Source organism: Cololabis saira, chromosome 13, assembly GCF_033807715.1.
Source record: "Cololabis saira isolate AMF1-May2022 chromosome 13, fColSai1.1, whole genome shotgun sequence".
NCBI lineage: Eukaryota > Metazoa > Chordata > Actinopteri > Beloniformes > Belonidae > Cololabis > Cololabis saira.
Window position 1 is genome coordinate 27,548,746 of NC_084599.1, and position 23,478 is coordinate 27,572,223.

At 40.5% G+C, this 23,478-nt stretch overlaps 1 protein-coding gene across 7 annotated transcripts in view; it reads right to left on the reverse strand.

The window, feature by feature from the left end:
• The window catches only part of ptprsa (protein tyrosine phosphatase receptor type Sa), a 228,068-nt gene that overhangs the window by 62,524 nt on the left and 142,066 nt on the right, over positions 1-23,478 (reverse strand). For all 7 annotated transcript variants that reach the window (XM_061738512.1, XM_061738513.1, XM_061738511.1 and 4 more), the window contains 5 exons: positions 14,354-14,464; positions 4,347-4,616; positions 2,955-3,530; positions 2,372-2,508; positions 2,108-2,252 (listed from right to left, as the gene is read on the reverse strand). In XM_061738512.1, coding sequence (XP_061594496.1) covers positions 2,108-2,252; positions 2,372-2,508; positions 2,955-3,530; positions 4,347-4,616; positions 14,354-14,464 — 1,239 coding nt within the window. The remainder of the gene's footprint in view (positions 1-2,107; positions 2,253-2,371; positions 2,509-2,954; positions 3,531-4,346; positions 4,617-14,353; positions 14,465-23,478) is intronic.

A 23,478-nucleotide genomic window follows, 5' to 3' on the forward strand; every position in this document is an offset into this window, starting at 1 on the left:
GGTAAGTGAGTCTTGCATGCATGTGGCACTCTCCTCTCAGCGACTGCATTGTCTCGTGTAGCTCTGCAGCCTAGCAGCAACAGAAAGAACTTTGAAGTGGTTGTTGCAATGCGCCCCACCCCCCGACACACATACACAGTCATGTGCGAGGACACAAGCCAAGAAGTTGTGCTGATAGAAACAAAAATTGTGTAGAAGTCTGCTCCTACCGCCATGGCTCTTCTGTATCACTGTTAAATGTTCTTTGGTTCAATGCTTTCAAAATCTACAAATGCACAGTCAGTTTATTTTCAGAACAAAAGCATCCACTCCAATAATACATCTTTCTTTATTTTTCCTATATTAAATGTCATCAAAATCCACAATTACTATTTTAGATCCACCTGTAATCTCATAAATCCAGCCACTGTTTCAGTGTTCTTTACCATTAATGTATTAAATGTCAATATGAAACCCCGTTGTTAATCTTTGCATGCGGTATAAACCCAAGAGACATAAACAGAAAGCCCCGTCTGTATTTATTTTTACAATATATCACCAGATATTGGATTGAATCAACTACATTATGTGTGTTGTTCTTTTTTTTGACCTCTTATCATTCTACTGGAATCATATGTTTTGGCCTTGTTGACATTCCTAGGTCACAAATCAGTGTAAATGGAAGTCTTTAGTGCGATTCAGAGTTCTGGGTAGATTTAGTGACATCACAGCTCATGCCCTGTCCTCTCAGACTCAAACTGGCTTCCACAAATCTGGTTTTGCAGTTAAAAGCTTTTTTGTTCCTCACCTTGGTTGGATTGAAGATTTGATGCAATCCATTGGCCTTCTTAGCTAGACACCATTATATGTATTAGTATTTTATGGGTATTGATTTATATTAAAATTTGAAATGGACTGTATTTAATTAGGCTCTGTAAAGTAACATTTTGGTCTAGATCCATTAAGTAAATTGGACCACTGCCTATACAACTGAAAAATAAGCCGAACATAAATGTTAAGAATATTAAGAGTGAACACAAAATGTAAAAGAGACTAAAAAAAAGGTAAACATAATTATCCATAATTATTATACCATAATTGGTATCAGACTTAGGTCTCATGATTGGTCAGGATGTGTCAGGAGCTTAACATTAGGGCAGTATTTACTCCCTGGTATGAGACCGGCGTGTAGTTTCTGTGTCTGTAGCTTTAACTACTGAAGTCAGTTATATCATTTTTTTTTAAGTGGCTGGATTAAATTATTGTTTTCCTGCTACCTTTTAAACAAAAAATAATCAGCGCAGAACTAATTGACCATAATAGATCTAGGAGTGAGAATTTAGCAACATTCAGGGACATTCATTCAGTAAATTCATTTTCTTACTTTAATGATTAAACTCATCTCAAGATTTCACATTCGTAACAGGCATGCAATTCATATAAGAGCCTTGGCGGTCTTTGAAAAGAACTAGCGTTTTTTTTGTGTCTGTCAAGTGCAAAGTGCACTTGCTGTTGACAAAGAAAAAGCAAATATGAACAAAAGTGAGAGAGAAACTGGAAAAAAAAAATGTCAGTCCGCATAGATTTGATCTGTTTGACAAAGTTGAGTACACTCACATTTTTTGCACTAGAGCCAAGTTACATAAAAGGGTTAAATGGGGTAAAGTCGTAAAACACTTGTCTAAACACCGCTTCTTTTCTTTTCTTCCTTGTTGCCTTCATTTCAACTGCTACCCTACATAAAATACTCTTCTCAGGATGAATTCCACCTTACATAAAGTTGAGAAATTGTTACAGTACAGATAAGAAGTCAAAGATTGAAGACAAAAATAATAAACCATAAGTTCATGTGAGAATTCAACAGCACAACATGTAAATCGGTGTGTTAGGTACACTCGGAAAGCTTTGCACCGTGATCATTTATGAGAGAAACCCAGATTTAACTCGGTGGTGCTGATGACATCTAAGAAAAGTTTGCAAACTTTAGTCACAGGGAAAAGGGAAAAAAGCATAATTAGATAGGTTCCACGAGACAGAAAACCTGCATTGTTTAATGATTTCTGGGAAAATCCCTTTGTCATCATAGCTGTGCGAGAAAAAAGAGAATATTGAATAAAAAGCTACATACTGGCTTGCAAGGTCTTCTGTGAAATTTCATTTGTGAAGGCTCCGATGCCTTTGTTTGAGATGGCTGCCAGGGAGAAGCGGTACTCTCTGTTGGGGTGGAGACCTTCCACAACATATGATCTTGTGGGTCCAAATGTTTTCGTCATCTGTTTATTGAAACACAGGTCACTGAAAACCTTACCTTAAGATAGCTGTAGAGACGTGATGCTGGATCATTGCGAACTGTCACAATTACAGATGATCCAAGAAAGATGTAAATTCATACCTGACTACCAAAACTGCCTTCCTTGTAACGAAGTTCGTAATTTATGATTCCCTCTTTCTCATAGGCAGGTTCCCAGGTGAGTTCGATGCTGGTGTCGGACACTGCACCCACCTGGAATTTGGAGGGCTGGCCTGGAACTGAAGAACAAGGGTCACATCATGAGAAGAGATGGAAGAACATTGTGCAATACTATTTTGAATTGAATTTGATCTTCCCTTTGCATGAATGGGATGAAGCCATTCAAGCTTGCTGCTTATCTAAGTACTTCGTCAGATTCATTTTTATTCTCCTCATATTAGGCTGTTCACTACACTACAATACAAGCAGACTTGTGTGATAGATTGCAAAGGATGCAGGTGTGCGTGTGTGATCTTTGCACAGCAGGGGAGAAAAAAAGAGCCTTTCTTATCCTAAGTTTTACTAAAATGTCTTATCTTGCAGAAAAAACAGCTAAATTTGTTGCAAAAGCATTTTACTTGAGGAAAAGGTCTGCGGCATTTACAAATACTGTATAGTATATCATAACTTTAGCAACTTATTACACGTGAGTCTACAGTTTGCAGGGCCAACATCATCTCCTTACCTCCTTGGACTACTTTGACATGAATAGGGTCTGAGAAAGGTCCGTCCCCCACCGAGGTGAATGCGAGGACTTTGATTGTGTACGTCTCTTGAGGAACTAGGCTCTGGATGGTGGTGATGATGCTGTCCTGCACATTATGGATCTGCCAGAGGCTCATGGGCCGGGAGTTGTCCATGGTGTAGTAAACTCGGTAGCCCTTGATCTGTCCATTTGGCTCCTCTGGCTCTTCCCACTGCACCATCATGGTGTTTTGAGGAAGGATCTGGGCCTTTATGTTTCTCGGTGGACTGGCGGGAGCTTGCTCGCCTGTCCGAGTTTCAACTGGCTCACTGGGAGGACCCTGGCCGATTGTATTGACAGCCGAGACGCGGATTTCATACTCTGTGTTGGGGTAGAGGCCACCGATGCTGTAACGTGTAGTGGTGATGTCATCCACCGTCTCGTACTTGCCGTCTGGAGACTTATACTGTATGATGTAGTATGTCACGGGGTCTGGGTTTCCTGAGTCCCAGGTAATGGTAACACTGGTGGCAGTGGTTTCAGTAACAACAGGAGTGCCTGGAGGCTTGGGGAGAGCTGTAGTGGTGACATTAGAGGGGAAGGGAAGAGAGACGAGGAAGTCAGTTAGGATGAGAAGGACTGTGGCAAAAAACTGAGCGTGAAGATCAATTCTTAGTCCAAGAATATTATAATGACACAGATGTTGATTGATTTGATGGTATATCCAGATCAAGGTAATAAATATTTTTTATTTTATTTTTTATTAGTTTGCACACAATAAAATTAACACTTGCAATCAAAATAGTAAAACAAATGTGACAGGAGAGGTCAAAAAGCCAACAGGCTTATGCAACGGACCTCCCCTCAATTTAGGAAGTAAAACAGTAATTACAAAAAATCAAAAAACAAAAACAACAAGACGAAGACTATAAACAAAAACAAAGAAGGTTTGACTACATAGTTACAGATCATCAACACACACACACACACAAAAAAAAAACCAAACAAACAAAAAAAACAAAGAAAACTTGACATTTTTTAAATGTGAATTAAATGAGATGATAAATTTCTTTTAAAAATCTCTAGAGAAGCAGAGCTTTTGATAATGTGAGATTTGGAGTTCCATATCTGTACACCGCGATATCTGAGGGAAAACTGGCCGTGTTTAGTTTTATAAAAAGGAAAATGAAAATGATTAACCTGTCTAGTATTATATGAATGTATTTGAGAATTATAAGTGAAAAAATTACTAAACGATAGTGGTAAAGAAAAAGGAAAAAACATAGGTTTGTATAAAAACACACATATCTGATGAATATTTATGTCATATACTGAAAGAAGTTTGAGTTTTCTGAACAAAGGAGTAATAAAATAGGCAGAAGCATCGCTTACATTTGACGGTGATCTGCGCCACAGCTTCAATGATGCCCAGGCTGCTCATGGCCACGCAGGTGTAGTTTGCTGATTCACGGACGCTGCTCAGTTCAAGAACATTTCTGCCCACCGGCATCTCATCCTCGGGCGTCAAATCCTCAGAGTTCAACATCCACTTGACATAAGGCATGGGCGACCCCACCGCCACACACGTTATGTTCACACTGCCACCTGGCATTATTTCTTGACTATTTGGGGGAATGGAGAAGCGAGGAGGCACCCGTCGGACTGAGGGGGAGGCATGAGGGAGGAGAGAGGATGACAAAAGAGGGCAAGGGAGTCAAAAAAGAAGAGAAAAAAAAGAGAGGTAACAAGAGAGGCCGGTGAAAATGGACCCATCTCAAGGAAATATTTAACACAAAAGGTTCAACGTGGTAAATGTGAACTGAAAATAAATAAATCAAATTACACTTTTGAAAACATAAACATATACAAATAATGAGAAGGAACTAAACTAACAAAATTGATTCAACAACAATATAGATTAACAATTAAGCAACGATTCATAGCAACAAGGTTCCATTGACCAATATTTGACCCATCACAGCACAATTAAAGACACAAAAATCTATTACGAGTTTCTCATCTTTGGGACTGAGCTGCTGATACGCTACAAGAACTAAAAAACATTTCCTAATCACACAGTATGGAGGTGTGAAGTAAAGGCTATGTGACAATGCCATCACATGAGCCCAACATGGCAACCTGGAACTTCCTGCCCTCTCAGGCACTCATGCCAAACAGGAAGTCGGCCATTGCAGGCTTCTCCCACAGCACAGGAAGTGTAGGGTTACTGAACCATCGACCATCTCCATGAGGTCTCTAACTTCTAGCATACGATTGCACTTGACACCTGTCTTTACTTCCTAGTTATCTTAAAGATGAGAAACTTTAATCAGATTTTTGTGGTTTAGGGTAGATCCACTGGACAAAGCCTTATTAAGATCTGACACGGTTCCATTGATAGATGCAGCTATCAGTTTCACAGACAGCATGCATAAATAGGTCGAGATAAATTAAGGAGTAAATAATAACAAAATCAGATATAAAACTTGAGATAAAATGCATAGAGGAATATAACTGAAGGGTCGCTAGCATGCCCAGACAAAAGACGATTGGAGAGGAGGAGAGAAGTACAAGCTAGAGGATTTAACATCCGAGGAAAGGATAGAAAGAAAGGGAGGAAAGGAAAGGAACAGAGGTAAGAGAGAGTGACTGAGCAAGAAAAAGAGAGGGGAAGTTTGGAAGAGGATAGAGGTGTGGTAACCCGCTTCAGTGCCGTGTAAACTTTGTTTTTCTTTGGCTAATGTGACGAAATGTGACGGTGGCACATTGTCACATCGCAGTCCCAGTTAACGTAAAATAGGTACTGAGGAACAAGGTGTGTCTAGAAATACACAGGAAATAAAAAAAGAAGAATTATAGCAACTGTAGCTAGAAAGAGAGCTAACTATCACAAAGTGTTGGAGTAAAGAAACAGCATAAGTTTGGAGAATGAGGAAGAGAAATGGCAGGGAAGAGAGGGGAGGAGGACAACCTCAATAGTCATGGAGGGGACCGGAAGTTGGAGAGGAAGGATAATGAACCTGAGATGCAGAAGAAAGGACGTGACAGGTACAGTGTACTTGCATATGTGTGTGTAAATATATATATATGTTCATAGCTATGTACAATTTCCATGTTATTTTAAGCATGTATGTCTGTGCGTGTTCAGAATGCAGGAGCAACAGGATAAAATAGTATGATTTGGCAAAAACATTATGTTCATGAGAAGCATCCCAGCAAGCAGTTGACAAATAGCGACATGCAAAAAGGAGCGGACTTCAAAGTTTCCATCAATGTCCACGCGGTTTTCACACAGTAAATAATATTATGTGTTTATTTAAAAGCCTAAGCTGAACTAATTAGTTTCCCTTATTAATACTTCTTGCCTGGTGAAGCACCACATTGTTTTGAGCCAGGAAGCATGCTTTTTTGGTAAATTAAGAAGTAATAAAATAAATAAAAAGAACATTTAGCTGCTTTAAACATAAAAGAAACAGAAACATAAAAGCTTGACTTTACAAAAACTGAACCAGATGAAAGCTAGTCGTTTAAGGAAGTTTACATTCTCTGTAGTAGAGCAAGCTACATTAACTCGATGTTTTTCGTGTCAAAATGTTTGTTGGGATGCAGAGTTTAAAAAGAGAGAAGGAGAGTACTAAAGATACAGAAATTAAAACAAATGAGTAACTAAATGGAAGAGATGACTTTAGAGACAGACAAGACAGGATAGAGTGGGCTGAGAGACAAGACATGTAGCAGAACCAAAACCCCAAGCAGCAAGACAACAAACAAGACATACAGACAGAGGGAGACGCATGGACACGCAGACATACTGCAAGAAATGCAACAGGGAGAAGAGGATTTGGATTATCGGAAAAGGGGAGGAGGAGAATAGAGTAAGTAAACTGTGATTTTAAATTCAAAAAGAAAAGACAAACAAGAAAAAGGATAATGTGTAAAAGTGGGTTTGGAGGTCTCACACACTGGGGCTTAAAATCAAGAATCAGGGACACGCCCTCTTCTCCCCACCTCAAACATTGCATCCGGGTGCAAATATAACTTGAAGTCTTAGGATTGGTGGACGTGGTGTGTGTGGGAAGCTGCAGGTAGGAGGTGAGAGGGAGATCTGGGGGGGGGAGGGGGACTGAAAGGAATCTCAATGACAGGTGGCATTCCAAAATACACCGTGTCGATCCAAATGGGATTCATATGATCGTTGCATGGTACAGTTTAATTTCTCTACCAAACTCTGGAACAAATGCCTACACACACTCCAAAGGGGGTTTACCTGAGAGCTGATGTGAAATGTTCCCCTAAATACTGTAAATAACAGACATGTAGTCCATAGATGCAAAGCTTTTTGGGAAATAGATGTGAAATTCTTCAAACTGTGAAAAAACGCAATCGGCGTTGCCGTCAGTCGTAGAAACTAAGTTCTGCTTTACATGTGAAAATATTAACAAACGCTGACATCTGATTGCAGCTACTGAGCGAGCGAAACCCAGATGGGAACTTTCTCGGCTCGTGTTGGGCTTTGATCTGTCATCCTCTGAACCACTCTGCATGCAGCCTCTCTGAGTTTCCCTGTTGATGGCAATTACTTTTACTGTGGGCGAGATGTGACCTTGAGGGCAAGAAGTTCATTGATAATTACTGAAGAAATTTGTAGTACAAAAAAAAAGAGAGAAAAAAGTACATACTAAAATATAAGAAGAAAATGGTCAATCAAGAATCTGAAGAGCATTCTGTTCTTTTTAAAAAGCCAAAAGAGTGCAACAAAATTACAACGTATTAATTAGAAGCTCTTCTGTAATCTTATTATGATCTTGTCTTACAGTGATTCTAAGAGATATGCTTAAAAAAATGTAAAAAATTGGCAAAAATCCAATTTTATAGGGTAATAGATATCTGCATTATATTTTGACAAAAGAAATGTCTAACCAACAAAGGTGAAAGGGCAGCCCATTCCTCACACAGACATGCATGGGTGTGGCTATGGCATGAGTGACATATACAGGTGCGCCCCCATCCACTTGGGCAGACACCGGAGAACCAATACAGTCCAAAAAAAATGTCACCCAAGCCCATCCAAGCATGCCACTCATTCCTTAATATAGCATTGTTCCAGACACACACTCACAAAATTAACTAAAAACAAAAGAAAAGGAAAAGAAAAGGAAATAACATAATTTAACAAATCCACGAAAGAACTACGTCCGAACAGCATAGACAGTACCAGAGTGCAGCTGTGCTCACAAAGAGGTATGCATCAATACTATTAGATGTTTTTCAGCTACAATTTGTGTCTTTAATTTCGACTTCAATCCAAAAATTACAATTATTTGAACCGGAGAGGGCCAACGGGATTGTTTTCGGGGAAACGTCTAATCAAAATGTGCCTACGGTTGCTCTTCTCTCCCAGGGGCTCAGCTCAGCCAATGGACCGGGAGCTGTAGTGGTTGAGTGAATGAGGTTTCCCCACAGGAAGATGCCTCCGTTTACCTTTGAACACTTGCACTATCACAGGCAGTAACACCGGCATTCTTAAACCTTAGCAAACAAACTTGAATTACTTAATAAAATAATACACTATTGCTTGTTTTGAATACTTTCTGCTATTGGGGAAACTAGTTATCAATCATATGTGATTAAAGAGCAATTAGAGAGATTTAATCTGTAAACAGCATACACAACTATTCTAATGGGAAGGTGAATTTGGTCTTTCATTGCAATGGTAGCTCGAGAAATATCATACTACAGACTGTGTGAGATAATGTTCACTTGAAGTGCAGAGGAGGCGCCGCGAAACGACTGTGAACTTAAATATCAATGTCACATGCAAATGAATCCCTGCACTTTAACTGGAAACATCCATCGTGTTGTCGGATTGGATCGTATGACTGAATGCTCATCTTAACTGTCATGTCAAGGATTTTAGTAAACCAGGACCATCTCTGGGACGCCCTCTCCTGCCATACCTCTAAAGTTCACCGACAGCAGAACAAAGAAGATAAAGAATCCCAATTGCATGGACGGGCTCCTCATTCACAAAGACCAGGAGCCCAGCCGGCCCATTTGGAATCGAGAGAAAATGAAACAAACGTGTACCTTTCATTAAGGTCTTAATAAGAACATGTAACCTCGTTTCAAGCCCCAATGTGGAGAGAAAGACAAGAAGCTGTAGACTGGACGAGATGAGAAGCAGTCGAGAGAGAACGCCAGAGTACTGCACTGACTCTAATTGTGGGCGGTGTTGTGGAGGGATTTGGGCCTAAAAATAGAGTTCAGAAGGTAGACTGGTAGACATTATGGTGGCCATTTTGGTGTGGCAGATCTCACCGCCACAAAATGAAGGGGGAAGCCAAAATAATGTGCAGCCTTTAGTGTCACCTTGAAGCTGAGATTACACCCTCTTGCTGCCTGAGGATATAGGCACAGTACGGATATCCTTTAGTCACACTTGCTGGGTGAGTCCTACAGCATTTACATTTAAGCCACAGGGGTCGGTGTATTAACATACCTTGGCTGCATCAATGCTAAACAGTCACTATGGGTGGCTCATCAAAATGGAAATTATCATCTAAAGGAAACCGACAGGGGCATCTAATCGCACGGTGTAAAATGAGAGGATTTCAGAGTGTATCAGTTTTGTTTTGTTGTCTTCTTTTTTGGACTTTTGCATATCTGCAGCGTAATAAGAGGTGATGAAGCATGTTTTGATAATCATGTGGACTCCTTAAGACAAACATCTAATAGAGATGGCAGGAATTTGCTTTGGCCTGTGAGAACATAAGGTGTAATCTAGCTTTCTTTCCCAACATCGCACACAAATGCATAGCAGAACATGCAAGCATTTTCCAAAAACCAGTATATATGCCATCGTAAGAGGATAAACATGCTCATGCATTCAAAACAGCACAGTCTTTCTGTATCAGCAAATTTTGTCAGGACTTAGTGAGGCCAGATGTGGACTTGGCCGTGTTTCTTTCCGTGGGACTGTGCCACATTGTAGACTTCAATATGGAGGGCAGCATGGTCGGAGTATCGACTGGTGGTTTTTATAGAATCTACCATTAAAATAAGTGCTGTTAACTCTTCTGACAAGCCTGCTGCTGCATCGAGGTCTTGCAACTGAAACCCTAAATTGTGTGTAGAGTAACTACTTTAACAGAAAGGTTGATGCGTTTGCCTGATGCATTGTCTTTAAGGATGACTGATCTGGCTGCAGCAGTGAAGGAAAAATGGTGTTGGCATGGTAGTCAGATGATGTCAAAAAGGACATTCTGGTATTAGATTTTTCACGCTAGGGGCTTGTAAATATTTTGTTACTTGGAGGGGATGATATTTTGGCTCAGTAGTGAAAAAAGCCCACCCATAACTCTCTTTTTGGCTTACACCTATTTGCTGGGAAAATAGCTCAGCTAAACTTTTGAATACCTCACTTCCAAAGTTGGGCAAAAGTGTCAACTTTAAAAAGTGAATTCAGTTCCGGGTCTGGCTGAATAAATCATATGCAATCCTATAGATGAATAATTGTTACCAAAGCATGAAAATTTCTAATTAGTGTGCAGTGGAATAACTGTTTTTTTCCCCTTTCCTTTTGGTATGACTTTCATTAGTTTAATCGCCTGGAGATCAGTACATTCTGAGAGCAGCACACAAAAATGCTGCCATTCTCAGAGGAGGCTTACGGCAGGAAAATATTATCTTCTCTACCTGAAAGAATGATACGCCTGATGTACCCAGACTTGCTGGGGTTGATGCAATACCCAAAAAGCTGTGCATTCATGAGACACGTAAAGCTGGAACATTTCCAAGCCAACTCACTACAGCAGGTGACAAGTGCTAGCCTATTTATTTCTTTGTTGTTCAAGTACTACAGCTCACACATAAAGATGCCAAATGTTTTCTCTACTTAATATCAAACTGAAGCCTTATTCTTTCACGTGCAAGTGTGCGTCTATGTGCACACAAAGGAAGCCTTTTTCTTTTCTTTTCTTTTAGTAACTGGTTACAATTTTGATTGTGTCGTGACTGTGAGGCAACACAGTTATTAAACAAAACCAATTGTGTATCGCCAATGCTTTTCTTTAAGGAAAAAAGCAGTAACTTTGAGCACTCATTAAGCAGCAGCAAATGTGATGCTGAAGTCATTATACTGTTATTGATCCACACAACACTGTAAATGGCATCCCTTAATGGCTGCCTGAAATCACCATGGAACCCAATCAGGTTTAATTTTGTCAGTAATGGATCACTATCAACAAGATGACAGGAACACTGGCTGTACACACACTTTGAATTTGCACTCCGGGACTAAAGAAGCCGAGCAGTAACAGTTAGAAAAACAAACAAATCTCTCAAACAAATGAACCACAAAGACAAAAACTCTTTAACATAAAGAATAAGGTCAGGAATATAACTGAAACAGAAGGAAAACACTAAAACAACACCATAATCACAACACAAAAAAGAAAAAAAAACTATCTAAAAAGGGTAAGCCAACAAAGGGTTGTGTAAGAAAAAAACACTTTTGGAAAACCAACAAAAGAGAAGGAAACAACTGAACAAAACACAGGGAATGCAAAAAGGAAAAGACCACTGCGGCCAAAAGGATTTTGCCATAGAATTTTGCACAGGCATGCAAGCGCAGTTACATTCTCCCATCATGCAACAGGTGCTGTTATTTCCACATGCGTGGTTCCCATGAAAACACATGCAAGAAAGCATTTGGGTGCAGAAGCAATTGTAAAGGATGCAAAACGAGAAAAGGCTCCACAATGCAAACATAAAAGTAAATTAACAAGACCCGAGCTAATCGGGCAGGCTTTCATCATTTCTTCCTTGGAAATAGATAAAAGTTTGTTTCATAATCATTTAGCAGTTTAGATTAACTGTATTTTTCTCTTTTTTTCTCAAATTAGTAATTAATTGAGCTCTGCAATATAGGCAAATACAGCTAGAATTTTTCAACACGTTGATTTTCTTTTTTTTTCAAATATGGGTTAAAAAAAGTAAAAAAAGAAAAAACACACCAACCTTCTCGAAGCTCTGAGGGATGTAAAGGGGTTGATGCAGAACACAATGACATGAGGAGAAGAGAAAAATAGGGGAAACACAGAGAGAGTAAAAAAAGCCACCTCAAGGTGTTTAGCTGCAGCTACATTTCCCTTTTTTCTTCCGTTTTTTTAAACTCCCTTTCCCTTGTCCCTGCTATCAGTGACAACCGTCTTGACAGTACACTTGCCTGCCCTCCCACTTTAATAAACTTTGAACCAAAACAATCAGATTCACCCCAGTGGCTTCCCCGTTGCCTGTTGAGGAAAAAGCTACCAAGGCGCCACTGGAGTCAAATCATACTCATATTTCAAAATTTCACAAGCTCCTTAATGGCCACAAGCTCCTGTGATGGCCATATTTTCTTTTGTTAAAGAAGAAAACAAAGTAAAGAGAAAATAAAGAAAAAAAAACTAATGAGATTGAAAAAAAAAGACACAGTTTGGGATGAAATTAGAAGCTGCAGTTCAAGACGGTTAAAGTTACTGGTTTTAGAGGCCAATCAATAACATTATACATTTTTTTTTTTGCTGGTAGTCTTATTTTCTACTCCAGTACAGTAATCCCCATTCACAATCAGATTTGTTGCTTTCATTTATTTTTTTTATCAATTGCTCTCCGCCACAGCTGCTAATCTCAAGTGTATTTTGCTTTGTGAACAAAACATAATCAACATTAAATATCAGAATCGATTGACAAAAGTTAACTGAAACAGACAAAAGGTTGACACCATCACAGCATAACACGTGTGTTGCATAGTGTGAAGCTACTGTAGTATTAGAACTCTTCTGTACTCTTTTAAAAAAGGATGCAGATGGAGCAAGTGTTCATGGAATACTGCATGAATTGTTGACAATGATTTTGGGGCACAACTGTGCATTTTGATCAAAACTGCTACGTTCCGGTGCTGTGTCTTCAAAACGTTCCCATCAATGCTTTTAAAGGATTGCTATGGAGAGCCTCGACTGTAATTTGAAGTGAACCTTTTAACTTCTTACATTCTGTTCATAAACAAGATAGATAGCTACTTGACATTGTCGCTGAATCCCAGCGGAGACGGCATAAGTCTCCAGGATGTATGTTGGTAAAAACAGACACTGATCGTGATGAACCATTTTTCCTAACCTTCATCTCCTCCACGCAGCTGAATTTTTCTTCCCCCTGCTTCTACTTCACAGAGTAGGATAATAGCAATAATAATGAAAAAGCAGCTCCCTGACCCATTTTATAATGTCAGAGTAGTGAATTATTTATTGGGAACAAAGTTATTTGGTACACAGCAGAGGGAACAAACTGAGTTGATACCAAGGCATCTTTATTTAATATGCACAATATAAATAATACATGTCGAAAATGCATCTGCTTCAATTTATTAAAGCTCCCTCAACAGGGATTCATTGTCATTTAGCATTAGTGGTGGAGAATAGGCTTTTGTCTTCATTGTCTGTTTCCTATGAAACTCTTCTGTGCCTGAGACTGATGTTTTTTATATCTCCACTTTGCTGGAACATGCCAGCCAAAATTACTACTGACTGTAAAAGCCTTTAGAGATAATACACCAGAGCAGAAACAGGGGAACACTATGGATTTATGCTCCACTGCAGCATGAGCAGGAAGTAGCGAAAGTGTAACATTTATAATCTCTGTGACACATCTCTTTTCTTTTATAAATACTGATCAGCTGAATGTGTTCATTGTCCATTTCTGTTGTTCTCCTCCCCCAACTCTGGAGAAGGATAAAGGGTTGAGATTTTGATTGGTGGGCAATCATAATACCTAGCCACTCAATCAAAATCAACACTTACCGTCGTGCTCCTTCACCTGTAAAAGAAAATCTAAGAGAAAAAAAAAAGGGGGAGTCTTTCCAGATTTGTTTATGGGGCGGGGGTGGGAGTTCAGCTTGGACGTAGGGGGAAACATGTGACTGGGCACACAGGTTATAATTACAGGTTAAAGGTGTTTTCCAGCCGATAAAGTAAAGACATACGGCTTGTTGTGCTACACATTTCCTTCCCAGTGAGTTTGGGCGGGCATTGAAAGACAAAATGGAGCATAACATCATAACAGAGAAGAACGTTAGTTGGTCAATTATAGTTTTACATTTGGAAGTTTCAGTGCACATAAAATTCCATTAATGGGCAGGCAATACTAGCAATGCTATTAGATTTATATTACTTGGGTATTATGTTGCAAAACATACTCTGTGTAAATAAAACTAGACTAGAATGGAATTGAAAGGAAACATCCATCATTTGTTAAGCTCAACAGCAATGCCAATTAACGCAGAGCTGTTCAATTTGAATGGGTTTTTAATTGAAAGAGAGAGTTTTTTGGCCTGTCTCTGGGCCAGGGTTGCTTCATACCTCGCACGTAAAGGTTAGCAGGGGACGAGTAGCGCACGCCTTCCACATTAGACGCCACGCACTCGTACTTCCCCTGGTCCGTTTCCTCGCTGTTCTCGATCTGCAAGGCACCTGGGGAAAGACAACAGCCGACAAAGACAAGAGGGGTCGGGGGGAAAAGACAGAGAACAAAAGAGGGAGAAAAAGAAAGCAGGGAGGAAATTATTAATCAATTTGACTGTGAATCTTCACAAAAGAGTCAGAGAGTCTTCTTACTTGTGGGCATCTTGAATTTCTCATGAACATTCAGTAAGAAAAAAGAAACACTGTTCTTTCCCTGCAACGTTCACACAGATTGGCATGACTAACTGAGCTGCACTCAAGCCTCAGCATTGCATTTACCAAAAGAGAGGGAGTTAAATAAATAAAAATGAACTGAATCAGTCACACTGAATTTGCAGCTCACTGTTGGTGTTTGCATCCAAGAATCGAGATCTTTGACAAAGTACAAAATAATGATAAGAGTGAGGTTGAAATGTAATGGAGATGAACTGCTGAAATGATGTGGCGCACTCGGGTGAAATTACAAATGATCTTTTGCTTAGAAGTAACCGGTGGAGATCCGGTGTGCTGAGAGGAGGACGAGCCATGAATCAGTCATTTCACTCATAAATGGCAGTTTTTGCGTGCATGAAAACAGCAGCAGCTCACACAACCCTCTGCAGTTCTAACTTCTCATGAGAATAATGACACGTTACAGTTGACTGCAGCCGTAGAAGCGAGGTGAGGACTCGTGCATTCTCGTTGAGCTCCTTCATAAATGCATTAACATTCGATAGATTTCGCACGTTCCACATCCACACTTCACCTGCTCCCACATTCCCCCGTCACCGTGCGCTTGTCATAATTTCATACGAACACCTTTGGGCTTCTGTTTCTCAAATACACTATTTCTCTATCGCCTTTGTGGATTTTATCTCGCGTAGACGAGAGAACCTAAAAAGCTCGGGAGCAACAGGGGAAAGGAAGTGTGGGGACATAAAACAAAAAGAAAAGGGAGGTGAAACACCAGGCGTCAGATCATTCCTCATTAGAGTGCCGTTGACGGTGCTTCCTGATGATATCATTAGGGCTTCTGGCTGGCTCAGCAGACAGATTGCAGCTCGGGCCTCGCTGACAAACACAGCACCGCCGCTCGTTAACGTTTAGCCAGGAAGCATCAATATACCAGCAGCTGCCCTGGATGCTTTGTAATATACTTTAACCTTCTCCATTACATGTGCACGTCGGGTGAACAATGTTGTACAAGGCTACTATCCTGGAACATTGGTCAAATAACCGTTTCAAGTCTGCTGCAAATGAGACAATCGATCCTGGTTAATTATAAAGATTAGTCAAGCTTCCGCCGGTTCCATGGACAAATGGAAAAGAACATACTTTAGATCTTGGGTTGTGAAGAAATACATTTACCCTTTTTTTAGAAAAGAACAGACCTCAAGCTACAGCCGTCTCCCAGTTCCCTCCACAGCTCACATCATCCCTACTGCACAGAGGGCTCTGTTCCCTGCACATATCTCATGAACCACACGAAAACGTCTACCTGCAGAGTGCAGGTGGTACAGTTTTCACTCTGGGTTTACGTGAGCTTCTGATTTGGATCTGTTTGATGTGCGCTTGGAGCAGCAAATACCAGCGTGGTGGCAGGTGGGTTGGAATGTGCTCAGTCGCCGAGACCACAAAGTAAGGACTGTGTGAAGTTCAACTCCAGGTGGACGGCTCCAGAAAAATCTGCCAGCGGCTTGTCAGCGCCACTCCCTCCCATGAATTAGGTTTTTGCCTGCCAGATATGGATGATCTCCAAATTCAAACTGCTCCCAACGCTTCTAAATATGAATCTCCAAATTATATTTAACAAATGTCATTTGAGTCATCAAAACCCAACTGTCAATAGCAAATGAATACAAACAATGGCTGCTGTGAACTGTTCCTCTGGGTAATGGAGCCAGAGCAAGAAGGAAAGGGGGGGAAAAAAATGAGGCTTTGAGCAAATAGGGGGAGTTTCATTTTATTCCTCATCATCTTTGGTGGAGGAATCTCACCAGGTGGCATTATCTATATCTGCGAGCTCCTCCTGGCTTCATTACTAATTCTAGTTATCATTTCAAAGTGACGCTGCGAGGAACACATGCAGAGTTCCTCCACTTTTAGAGTACAATTAGTTGGAGAAAAAGTTAGCCGACTTAAAAAAAAAAGTACACAGGAAAAGAAAGATGGATGAAAAAGAACAGGGCAGAAAACGAAGATGAGAGACTTAATGAAATGGTGAGCAGACAGTCTTTTTTGTTCCTTCTTTGTAGCATCTAATGAAAACAGTTTCTGAGAAGCAAACTCAAACAGGCCTTTCTTGAAGCCCCATATCTCCAGGAACAACATCAATATCTACACACGAAACAAACTCTAGCCGTGCGCTTCTCCTCTACTGTTTTCTTTCCTCTCTCTCATTTTTTTTTTTTTTTTTTTTTTTAAACGTGAATGCTCTGTGTTTTGCATAATTGCACTCTGATTCCTCTGGCAGCCTGTGGCTCACCAGAGCGCATGTGGCCGGTGGCCTTTTTTCTTTTATCACAAAAAGAAGTAACACAAGGAATGAAATAAAAGCTGTAAATTATCTTTCACGAACACAATGAAAAGCGGGAACCCAGTCTGTTCACATGCTGAGCGTTTACGGGGACATGTCTGTTGAGTCGCAGCAATTTCCAGCGTTGCTCAGGAAAAAAAAAAGAAAACAAAGCAAAAGTGTTTATCGAGTGAGTCCTACACGGGGCATGTTGGTATATCGTCCTTCTTTCCAGCTGTTAACTACTATCACAAACAAAAACGCTTCCTTCTACCACAGAAAGCTTTAGTGTGCTTGATTTAAGAGACAAAACATTAATAAAAAATACTTTTAATCCTGTTTTCCTCGCCGAGATGTGACATGGTATTAAAAACTATAGCTACAATATCAGCACAGTTTGTTTTAAAGCCAAATATATTTCTATATGTGTGTGTGTGTGTGTGAGTGAAATGTATTTTACATACAGTAGATAATTAATGTAAAATTGCATTAACTCCGTGTAGGAGTTCACGTATTAATCATTAGTTATATAATCCAGTGGGACAGGTTTTTTAATGAATACCACTTTAATAGCAATTAGATCAATATAAGCTCAGTTAAATTAAAAAACTGATGCACAAATGTTGAAGAATGCTGTGAGATGTTGGAAAACAAGTGTACTAGTCCAGGACTATTACCAACCCACTTACTGGATAATCGCTCTTCTGAATTATAATTCATGTTGTACTTGTTCAGAAGACAGTAGACTGGGAAAGATTTTTTCTTTGTCAACCTGAGACTTAAGGAGGATGCTCTAAGAGACTCCAAACATGAGAAAGAACTGCCAGCACTTCAGATGAACAGACTGTTTACCTCAAACAACCCCATCTTCCACGTGGACAGGTTATTCGCCATCTCAGTCAGAGCGAGCACAAACACTCATGCCCTCCAAACTCCGCCGGTACCAACTCCTGGCTGCTGTGATGCATTTTCACTGCCTCCATCCCTTCCATAAAGCAGGCTATAATGGGGAGTGTGTCTGGAACATTAGTCCCGGCCGTGACAGCTGCCCTGGTTAACAACGGCGTGTGCTGCAGGCTGATCTGATGAGCGCCGAGGTGCCAAGGTGTAATAACGAAACGGACAGCGTGGGCAGAGTTCAACAGATACACGCTTTTGGGATGAGCGTTCTTCAGAAACCGTGAAAAGCCGTCTCAGTCAGTTTTGTTATATTTTCCTTTAACTTTTCATTATCTGTGTTTGTAGATAGGATGTTCTGTCTTTCCACATCCTGGCCGGAGACAGACTTTTTAAACACTGCCCCGCATCTCAAATAAGAAGGAAATACATCAGACAACATGAGACCGGTGAGAGAGAGTGAGAGAAGTAGAGTGAGATGGAACAAGACAAATAACACCAGAAAGAAGTGGAGGGATGAGTTGAACAAATGGACAAAAATGGAGAAAAAAAAACCTAGAAGGATAGATGAGGGGATAAAAGAAAAGCAAGGAGGGGCTGGCATGGATGATTAATTTCAGAAAAATGCCTGAAGCTGTGGTCTGCCCACCCCAGTTGCTGCTTTGTAGCAGCTTCACTATGTGCATACCGCCCCCCCGCCCCCCTCCACCCCCAAACCCATTTGTGTAATTCAATTAGTGTGCTCCAGCAGGCCTTGATTGATTTGTTTAGGCGATCAACAAAATGGCTGGCCAAGCCTCACACTCTTTCCCTCCCTCTCGTTCCTTCTGCCTCCCACTCAGGCTCGGTGGTGGCACACTGCTCTTTTCATCATTTTAGCTCCTTTTTTCTTCACTTCATGACTCTCATTAGTCCCTCAATTTTCCTCCGCTGTCACTGCAGCTCATCCCAGCATCGCTCCTTTACACTCTCACAACAATCCAATTACATATTCAAATTAGCACCTGATATCACTGACTAGACACAAATAACAACCTTTCTACTGCAGGAATTAAATGCTCTTAAGTGCAAAAAGAAGTGCAAAGATATAATACTTTCCAATTTATTTTTCAAAAACCCTTCTTTCTGCGTTACTTGCAGACAAATTGTTATAAAAACATAAACACACGGTAACCAAAATGTGAGATTTCCACATAAAGTGACTCCTGTCTGATTTCGTCCTATTCTCCCTGCAAACACTTCTGAAGGTGGGAAAAAGTATGAGGTCACTGTTGTTGCATTTTCTTGTTCAATAATTCACCACCTACTCTGTTTTGGCGAGAGATCAAAACTGCAGGTGGGCCAGTCGTGTACCTGCGCCCTCTCCTTCCAAAGCGGTGCCTTTGTAATATGAGCCCAATGTAACAAAAGAAACGCATGGGCTTCGCGAAAAATGCGTCATCTTGAAAGCGGCACATACATTTCTTAATTAAGATGTGTAAATGACCTTTAACGAGGGCACTGGTGCAACTCCATATCTGCACGCACTCCTCCATTTTCACTTACTCTGTTAAGTATGGTGTATGTGGTTTCTTCGAAACAGATCTGAAATACAGATTCATGTTTATAGTTTGTGATGTCCCATGCCAAATGCCTCCAATCTTTGGGATCCATTTGTGAACAAAACTATGTATTTAAGTGGATACAAAAAGATTTCCCTCAAATTCTCTGAGGATTACCTGTAATTACAGTTATTCATTCGGAACTACCTGCATTGCTCCATTTTAACTTTTTGGGACTTCTTTTTAATTATTTGCAGAAAAAGATGCATATCAAAAAAAAATAATGAGCCAGAATACAACGCAATGTGTCTTGGCTTCTTCATACTGTCTGCGAAATCTAAATGAATAAAGGAATCACACTTTTCTTTCCTGATTCAGAACTTTTTTTACTGAGGCCATGTAGTGACAACCAGTGTCACTGCACGGCAGACAAGTCTCAACTTGCCGTTGCCCCTCTGTCTCTTTTCTTTTGTCTGCATCCTGGCTGTCACTGTGGCAACGCTTCGTCACCGCCCCAAGGTCATTTTAGTGTGATCACACCAGCATGGGGCTCCACATATGATGCCATTCTTGTCAGAGTCCATCTGCTGGCTTGTAACGCTCCTCTGAAATGGGTAATGACGGAGGTAGGGAGTCAGACTACCTTTGCACCTGTCGTTTACCTCAAGGCTGGCACCTGTGTGGTTTTACGTGGAAGAAAAATGAATTCCGCTTTTACGTTTTCGGGATCTCCTCCAACACAAAGTGGCATTAAACGCCAAAATGAACAAGCAGTAGTACAACGTGTTCCTTCTTACAGACAACACGAGTCAGCTGTAGTTAAACAAACATATCCACGAGCATGAACATGTGACCGTACCAATGCACCAACGCCTACACAATCTGCTTTCTGCAAACCCTCCTAATGGAAAGTCCATGCGAGCAGGGGGTAATGTGGTGGGGAGGAACCATATTTATTGTTTCAAGTGCTTATCTAATTATGCAAATGAAAAAGTTCATAAGTAACATTTGATTTTGTTCTTCACACTATGATTTATGAGCCTCTCTTAATTAAACTAAAGAGATGAGGGACTGGTCTGGTGGTGTCTTTCCGAAGTGAGAGCTTTAATGGAGTGAAGGGTTTGAAATTTGGTCGAGAAACTCATGATGTTAATGAATGGTTGAGGATGGAGGACGTTAACCTTACTGGAGTGGCGTTACTGTCAGACTGAATCACTTTCTGCGCTGCAGCACATTCAATCACCTTGAACACTTGAGCCACCCTGTCAAACTGAGATATGCACTTACCTGGTCAGCCTGTGGAACAAAAGGATTGCACAACAAATTAAAAACATTACAGTGAATGGCCTGCAAGCAAACATTTCAGCAAAGGAAGCCTGATGGATAATTAGGATTGACAGATAAACTGTTGGGAAAATGAAAGAAGAAATTAGAACGATCTCTGTCATTCTGGCCCTTCATTTCATCCTCACACATTCTAGAAACAGAATTCTTTTTTTTTTCTTTTATAAAAATAGTGAGCATGTTGCTGTTTCTTTAAAAGAAAGCCAGTGCACCAAGAAGCTTTCCCAGGTCTGCCTCTGCAAGCTGCTGTATGGCAGAGTGAAGGGAATGAAATCAAATGTAATTTATGCCAGCTTCTCCCCCTAATGTACCAACCCCAGCTATGAGGGAGATGCATTAACATATATGAAATGACTGGAGCCCTGGTGGTGAACAGAGAGATCAAAGCGGAGACGGAGAGGAAAAAGGGGGATTCCTGACATTTTCTAAAACAGTTCCAGGCAGAAAACCTTGTGGTCAACATTTAGGGACACAATCAATAGTCTGTAATTTCCCCAATTGTGAGCCCACATCTGTGCACCCCCCCCACCCATCTTAATCATGTATCAAGGTGTTTGCAACACTTTGTGAATTTCTCAGTAGTTTCCTGACGTCGCTGATGTGGAGGAAATAATGGGAAGGCACATCACGGAATGTAAGAAGAGCACATTGACAATGACATGAGAGTGAAACACATAAGACCACTTTCACAAAACGAGGACAGAGAACACAGAACGAACACAGATGAGATATTAAGGTTAGTAGAAGAAGAGGGAATTTTGGAATACTATTAAAGTCCTTCTGTAATTTCTCTTATTTAGTCACTTGGGAGGAATCGAGGGTGGTGATCGTTGGTTATGTCTGATTATGTGTGAGTTAAAAAGTATTTTTGTCGCGTTTTTATTGTGATTGATATTCATCTTACCTCGGATCGGGGTACCCTCTGGAGGAGACACAAAAACGAAGACACATCATCAGTTCAGTTCTGGGTTAGTGTTAGTAGTAAAGGTATTTGGGTTGGAAGGTTCACGGTAACTAGATTACCAAACCATTGGGTTGTCTCTTACTGAGACAGGGACTTTTCCATTGGAAGAAAAGAAGAAAAAAAAAGCAAATTAAACAGAAAACAAAGCCTTTCATTGCTGGTATCACAAAGATAATTGCTTCCTTTGTGGTTTTTACAGTTAGCGGTGTGTTTTGGCTCATGGATCTTTTTCTCCCCCTCCTCGCCGTTGATACTCCGTGACGTGTAATGCTTCGGTAGACTTAAGGAAGCCTGATTCCTTAGTATTTTATCATTGTTGCAATTCCAGGCGTTAAGCAGAGCATGAGCGGTTTGGTTTTTATAAGCGAACATGGAATACCTGGAGCCGAAAGGCCTTCTGTGACTAATGGACCTTGAATAAGAGGTCAGTAAAACTGTTCGCAGCGCCACTACTTGTACCAGGTATCCAGATAAGTATTAAACTTTTTGTGGGGGGAATGGATTTTCCATTGCACGAGCGTTTCAGGGTGTACCTTTAGGCAACAAAAGTGAAATCTTACAGACTGAAGTTCTTATTTATCCAACAAGTATAATAAACCTGTTTAGCTGTGACAGATGCTCTTTACCTCAAGGTTCATCCCTTCTCCCCAGTCATTCAATCTCCCAGCTCTTTCCATTGTCTCATTTCGCAGGGAGTTGTATGTTTCCTCTTTGTTGTTTATTGTAAGTATGTATTATGTTTCGTGCTTGACTGCAAGCCAAATGCCCCATTAGGGACAATAAAATATTGAGTTTTTCCAGTTCTAGGGCTCGTGAGCTTTTCTAAATGCATTCTGAACTGTTGCGTTGTAATATATATCCCTTAGGGCTGAGCTTTGGGTTTGATAGGGGGGACAGCTTACTATCAGCCCCTTCAAATTCACATTAAACTGTCTTTCTGCTCTTTGACATTATTGTTCCCCCTTTTTGTCCTTGTTTGACTTCAATTTATTTTATCTCCTTCAGGTTTCTGGGTTTTGTGTGTACATCTCCCACAGCTTCTAACTCAATCCTGCCTCTTAGTCGCCTATTTTAAATCTAACAGTGACTTAAACCCAACATGTGCCCTTAAGATAACCAGTAGAATGGCATCAGCTCAGGAGAGGTGCACTATTTGCCATACGCAACACGAACGGTCAAGGGAAAGCATCGTCTATTGAGTTTAACTGTATAGTTCTGGTTCTTCTACATGCTAAATGATTTTCCACGTTATTTATATCCAGATATTATTTCCCACTCAATCTTGACTAATTAAATCTTAAAATCTGCTTTAATAAAGATGATCAAGGTATCACAACAGTGACAGTTTACTCATAAATGTGAAATAATTGAATGAGGCGTTGCATCAACAAAGCTGTCGGTAACACAAAGACAGCTGTTCTGCTGTTGGATAGCCTTGCTGATGTGACACGGTCAGTTAAAATGCTCTGCTTCATTACAATTGTTACTGACGGGTCTAATAAGTCATGGAATAGACCCAAGTATGGGCAGCAGACTGATGTTTAAGGGCACCTCTCCATCGGCTTCTGGCTCAGGACAATGGAGAGGAAGCATACGCCCGAGAATGGTGTTGGACGCCGACAGACTTTACAGGCAGAACTGGAAGGAGGTGGGACACTGGGACATATCAAGTGTAAAGCGGCGCCTGCAATTTCCATATTCTTTGCAGTACAGTAAAGTGATTTGGGTGGCTTCTGGAGGGGATGGAACTTTCCATGCCTTCTGGTTACATTGTTATTGCAAT